At 31.4% G+C, this 6,680-nt stretch overlaps 1 protein-coding gene across 2 annotated transcripts in view; it reads right to left on the bottom strand.

The window, feature by feature from the left end:
* The window catches only part of LOC111891811 (peptide chain release factor 1, mitochondrial), a 5,389-nt gene extending 2,859 nt beyond the window's left edge, over positions 1-2,530 (bottom strand). The window contains exons 1-3 of one of the 2 annotated variants that reach the window (XM_023887861.3): positions 2,259-2,530; positions 1,853-1,959; positions 1,074-1,172 (exon numbers count right to left, since the gene is read on the bottom strand). In XM_023887861.3, the coding sequence (XP_023743629.1) occupies positions 1,074-1,172; positions 1,853-1,959; positions 2,259-2,385 (333 nt within the window). In that variant the 5' untranslated portion in view covers positions 2,386-2,530. The remainder of the gene's footprint in view (positions 1-1,073; positions 1,173-1,852; positions 1,960-2,258) is intronic. The other variant, XM_023887862.3, reaches the window with a different exon arrangement.
* Between the last annotated feature and the right edge of the window lie 4,150 nt (positions 2,531-6,680).

Raw genomic sequence — 6,680 nt, 5'->3', positions numbered from 1 at the left:
ACTAAATAAGTGAATGTATTCTATATAAAGTATATAACGTAAATGTGATTGTCAAAACTTCAAAATGAAACCAAATTTTTTTTTGTTTTGTCGTTTTTGTTGCGGTGATAAGTTTTTATTGTTTATTTTATTTTTATTACATATGTGAAAATTTTATCATCTTTTATATTTTCGGAAAAAAATACCCAAGATAATTTTTTTAGGTTTGTATGTTTGTAGCAACCAGTCACAACCCACTTTTTCATTAAAAAGCATTCTCTCTCTCATCCACATATACAATCAACAAAATATAAAATTTTACCATTTATCAACAACCTATCACAACCAAAATTATATTTTATATGAGAATCTCAAATATATATAAAAACTATATCAATATTATACTATATATAGGGAACTAATAACCATGAATTTTATTATATTATTTATAATTTTTAAATTAATATACTACCTAATAAAAAGATATTAAAATTAAAAAGAAACAAGAAAATAAAAGAACTAATCCTATCTTGGGTTGCATTATGATTTTCTATACAATTGGTCGTCCATTTATCTTTTTTTTTTCTTTTTTTGGATTATTCATAGCAATCGATCGGATGTATACATCCAAACAAAATGGTGTTATGATAGCCCTACATCGACCTAACTAAGAGAATGATCAAAGTACCCATGCCTTACCACTTTATTAAAAACCTACCACTTATTACCTAACCCTTAAAGACTACTAGGAATTGTAGTAAGATGAGTATAGCACATGGTCTTGCAATGCAAAAAAAAAAAGTTGGCTTGCACCAATTGGCAAATAACAACATCGCCTCTTTAGAACCCCACCATACTTCCCGTACAAAATTAATTTTCTATTGGGTTTACACTTATCAGCCCAATAAGTTGCCTATATTTCACCTATATGGCACGAGAAAGCTTATCATATGAGAAACATAGGGAATGCTTATGTAAAGTGTGACCATCCGTAACAACAAAAATAAATACTAAATTATACTATTGACATCATATATCTGACAAGTTACTAACACCAAAAAAAAAATATATGTATCAAAAGCACAAGGAATCACCTTTTGTATGGTCCTTAGCTTACTTATGAGATCCATTTTAGCATTAAGGTTTTGAAGCTCCTTGTTTGCTCTCGAATACTCAGTTGGCGAGGCTTCTGGCTGTCTTTAACAAATTATCAATATAGATGAAAGAACGAAATTGGTATATAAATTAGATAACATGCAAAACCATCACAAAATTTGAACTATAGAACACAAACACCTACACGAACATATACGAAGAGAATAGTTGTCTACCCTTTGGAAAGAAAAAACTACAAGGAAGCTTATCATATGGGCTCTCGGTGTTACCCTTATAATTATCCTCATCACAGCCATTTAACAACTCTTCAATTTACATTTATCACAAATAAAACAGAAGGGACAGAAGAACAAAATTACACTAATAGTTGAGTTCTTGATGAAAAGTTACAACTTCAAACCTGCAACTTAAATCTTTAAATACTCATGATATTCAATGATTTCCTAATTTAATGCCATAATCCAAATACTAGGATAAGATGGCAAAACCAACTCACAACTAACACCAATTAAGTACCCCACTGTTTGATTTTGAAACTAATCTTAGTACAGCTATCTGACTACTAAAAAAGACATAGTAAGGTTAAACAGCTATAAACTGGAATTATTCAACACTGAAAAATAGTACCCCGTTTAAGACAAGTGGAAGAAGATAATAGCAAGCTTCCTATCCCAAATGTGAAAAAAGACGCGTAAACTTACAGGTGTATAGCATCACCTAACTTTAAGCATATATAATGAGACTCAAGCGCTCTTACCTGATTTATAATGCCCTGAAGATAAACACTCCGGTGCTCAATAGCCGACAACCTGTGCTCCATAATCTTGATCAGTTCCAGGGATGACTGAGGTTGCAACTCCCCCACTTTTAAGAACCACGTTGATGATAAATAAAGAGATATCAGTTCATCCACAGCATGCATTTATATGTAACATTAAACAAGACATTTTCCCCAATTTGTGACAGCACATAAAAATATTTAATTTTGAATTTTCATGGAACCGACAACTAAGTTGTTGGCATACCCGACGAAAAAAGAAAGATAGGGAGATCATGCTTGACTCTGGTGCTAACAGAAGAAAGAAAATAAGATGCATAGCAACACAGAGATAGGTTTAACTGATAATAATAATAATAAACAAGTTGAGGTGTGAAGAACGAACCAGTGGAATACGGGGAAAGAGAGAAAGAATGGGTCTTGGACCGCAGATGATTATTTCCAGTTCCTAAGCTGGATCCTGAGAGTGCCCGAACCAAGTTTTTGCAAAAAACCCTGCCGACGATTCTCATATTCCTTTCTCGTCTCTTCTATCCCGTAGTCAGGTTGGCGGAAGAAAATGAAACGATGTGCGCAGCCACGATCCAACTCTACCACACGCACAGGCACCAGTTAGATTAGGGCATGCGTTAAAAGAGTGTGTTTCATGTTTGGGATTGACTTATTAAGTATCGATATAAAACACCCCCTAAAATAGTAAAGGAAAATGACTTATTAAGGTAACTAACTATTTCAATTGTTCGTATATAGGTAATGTTCTTTTTTTTATACACATTAAGGTAACTAACTTGTTTTGTTTGTTCACATTTAGGTAATATGACCGGCTATCAGCTGTTTTTGTTTATGTGGCATCCACCTGACATATGACTTGAATACGTTGGACCTACGTGGCATGGTGCATATATGGAAAAATGACTTATTAAGGTAACTAACTGTTTCAGTTGTCCATATGTAGGTAATGTTCTTTTTTTTGTACACATTAAGGTAACTAACTTGTTCTGTTTGTTCACATTTAGGTAATATGACCGGCTATCAACTGTTTTTGCTTATGTGGCATCCACCTGGCATATGACTTGAATACGTTGCACCTACGTGACATCCACCTGTCATATGACTTGTTTTGTTTCTTCTTCCTCATCTTATTCTTCAAAACGACAAGATGAATTTCAAGCTGATCATCCATGTGATTGTGGCTTACCATCTCGTGTGAAGATTTCAAGAACTCCTGCAACATATTCAACAATATTGATTTACCATCGAGTTTTGACAAACTCTAAATTTTCTTCCTGGGTTGTCAGGAGTTCTTGAAATCTTCACACGAGATGGTAAGCCACAATCACATGGATGATCAGCTTGAAATTCATCTTGTCGTTTTGAAGAATAAGATGAGGAAGAAGAAACAAAACAAGTCATATGACAGGTGGATGTCACGTAGGTGCAACGTATTCAAGTCATATGCCAGGTGGATGCCACATAAGCAAAAACAGTTGATAGCCGGTCATATTACCTAAATGTGAACAAACAGAACAAGTTAGTTACCTTAATGTGTACAAAAAAAAGAACATTACCTATATATGGACAACTGAAATAGTTAGTTACCTTAATAAGTCATTTTCCCATATATGCACCATGCCACGTAGGTGCAACGTATTCAAGTCATATGCCAAGTGGATGCCACATAAGCAAAAACAGGTGATAGCCAGTCATATTACCTAAATGTGAACAAACAAAACAAGTTAGTTACCTTAATGTGTACAAAAAAAAGAACATTGCCTATATATGGACAATTGAAATAGTTAGTTACCTTAATAAGTCATTTTCCCAAATCGTAATGAGAAAAAAAGTATTTAATAACCGAATCAAAACCAAATTGAACCATTTTAAAAACTGTTGTTTCGGTTTCTAATTTTTGTTAACCGATAACTAACAGTTTGGTTATGGTTTTATAGGTTAACCGAACCGCTAACTTTATACTTTAATATATAAAAATTATAGATTATATATAAAATAATATAGTCAAACTTATTTAAAATTCATCAAATTTTCAAAATATAATTCATTAATCCTCACTTATCAGGAGACAAACGAGCAATCCAACCATCAAAAGTTGATCACACAGACACACACAATCTTCCAATCATGCATTGAGCTAGATTATTGATTAGTGTTGTAATTCATAATTGGCTAATTCTACGATTTGTAAACATTATTCACAATTAGTTTAATCTTCACACTCATAATACTAATCGGAGGCTTCTCACACTGTCAATCCTAATCGAATATTATTTTGACTTTATAGTCTTGTTCAAAGGATTTTTGACTTTATAATCAACACTTCTAGGTAAGTTACGTTTTTTGTTTTTCTTGACTTTGTGATATATTAAGAATGTATTTTTTGGCTTTTTTATTTATTATTTTTGGCTTAATCACATTGAATATATATGAGTGATTGGATTTTTTTATCCACATAACACATAATATGAATGATTGTCTATTTTATTTTATAGTTTTTGATTTAATCGCATTGAACGTATATAAATGTTTGGCTTTTGTAACACCCTAAACCAGGTTTGACTTGAAACCCTCAAAGAAGTTATATTTTTACATAAATAGTCCCTTGAGTACGCTAGGCGTACTTATGGGTACGCATAGCGTACTCTGTATGGTTGGTCGCGAAGGAGCTGGACGTACATTAGGCGTACCAGAGGTACGCTGGGCGTACGTGCCGAGGGTGCAAACCCTAAATTTCGGACTTGTGACCTATTTAAACGTCCTTGGCCCACTTGAGCCTCACCCTCATCAGCTCTTGTCACACCCCCGAATCAGATGGCGGAAACGTACGGGGACTTGTGCGTGACTTCATCCTTGTAGTATCATCGCATAGTATATAATTGAAACATAACATCATCATCATCACACATGTAATATAACATCGTCCTCTTGACAAGCAAAAAGATTCATCTTCAACCCTCTCTATGGAATGTATATTTTGATTGTTTAGTTTTTGTTGTTGTTGATTATTATAATGTTGTAGATGGAATATATTTTAAATATTACCATTGATATTTTGATATTTAAAAAGTATATATACGATATTTTGATATTTAAGAAGGGCATATATGATATTTTGATGCTTAAAAAGGACATATATGATATTTTGAAATTTTATGAAGGGTAAATATGATATTTAGTAATTTTATGAAGGGTAAATACGATATTTAGAAATTTTATGAAGGGTAAATATGATATTTAGAAATTAAGTTGGGTAAATATGATATTTTGATGTTTAAGAAGGGCATATATGAAATTCTCCCTTGAAGTAAAAACCGTTTTCTTTGTTTGCTTAGGTGTTATTTGTTTGATTTAAGTTAGTTGAACTTGCGAAATCAGTAAAAACCCTCAATTTACTTGTTTTATTTAGTTAATTATTAGTAGTTATTTTATTAATTAAAATTTCCTTCCCTGTGATCGACACCCGAATGACTCAACTATACTATAATCCGATTAGGTACATTGCCTATAAAAGCATTAGTTAGTTAAGTTAGTTAGGTTTATAAATTTAAAAGTTGATATGTATATTTTTGCTTATCACATTAGTTATTATATATAAAATTTTCTCTGCAGTTATGATTAAATAAATTATAATTTTTATGTGTCTAACAACCATTTGTTTTTTAATACAACAAAAAATACTCAAAACAGCATTACCTTCGATATTAAAATTATACTAATATTTTTTTATTGACAAGGGTTGATTTTGTGTCTCACGTTTGTTTATAATTATAAGGAAGAATGCATGAGGAATGAGAATTTGGAATTAAACGTCTAATGTCTTATTTATTTATTTATTTATTTATTTTTATTTTTTTGTGTTTGGTAAAAATGAATAATTCTTTATAAATACATGAATTGCAGAGTAACGATCACTACTGCTTTTTAATTACATGAATTTTGGCAAAAGCACTTTTAAGTGAAATGATCTTCCATTGTTGCAAGGTGTACAAAAAATGACCCCCTAATTATTAACTAGAATTAGTTTATACATGTATAAGAGTTGGCGTCCCCTGATTATTAACTCGAATTAGTTTATTATACATGTATAAGAGTTGGTGTCCACTGATTATTAACTCGAATTAGTTTATACATGTATAAGAGTTGGCGTATGATGCAATTCACGTTCTAGAGCTTCATGTATAATGGAGGTTTGTAGAAAATGCATTATTATGTAAGAATTTAGGACGTTTGATAGATGTAAAACATGTATCCTCTTTTAGTTTCGCATTTGTAGTTCAAACTGAAAGTATTCTCTTTGAACTATTTGTTTTGCATTTGTAGTTCAAATTGAAATTATTCTCTTTGAACTATTACGTTGCTAATTTGTGCGTTCTAACTCTTTTGACTCAATTGTATAGATCAGTAACATACTTTAAGTTATGTGTTTTTTTTGACTCAATTTGTTATTATCTACCTTATTTTAAATTATTATTCATATAGTACATGGATTTTTTTTTTCAGCCTACACAATGGATCCAACATATCAAGCAGAAATTTGGGATTGCTTCTCCAATAGCTTATTAGCTTTTTGAAAAGCTAATAGGCTAAAAAATATTTGGGTATTGAAAAATAGCTTTTGAAATACCTTTTTGAAGCTTTTTATATAGACAAAACATGACGCTATCTAAAAGCTAGAAAATACTTGTTTTTCGGCTTTTCCTAAAAGCACTTTTTAAAAACTTAGTTTTTTACTCCTAAAAAGTTAAATCAAACACTTTTTAAAACCAAATATTAGTTTTTCAGTTTTTCCTAC

The sequence above is a fragment of the Lactuca sativa genome, chromosome 8, assembly GCF_002870075.4.
Source record: "Lactuca sativa cultivar Salinas chromosome 8, Lsat_Salinas_v11, whole genome shotgun sequence".
Classification (NCBI taxonomy): domain Eukaryota; kingdom Viridiplantae; phylum Streptophyta; class Magnoliopsida; order Asterales; family Asteraceae; genus Lactuca; species Lactuca sativa.
The sequence above is the reverse complement of the archived record's forward strand: the minus strand, read 5'-3'. Positions and strand labels throughout refer to the sequence as shown.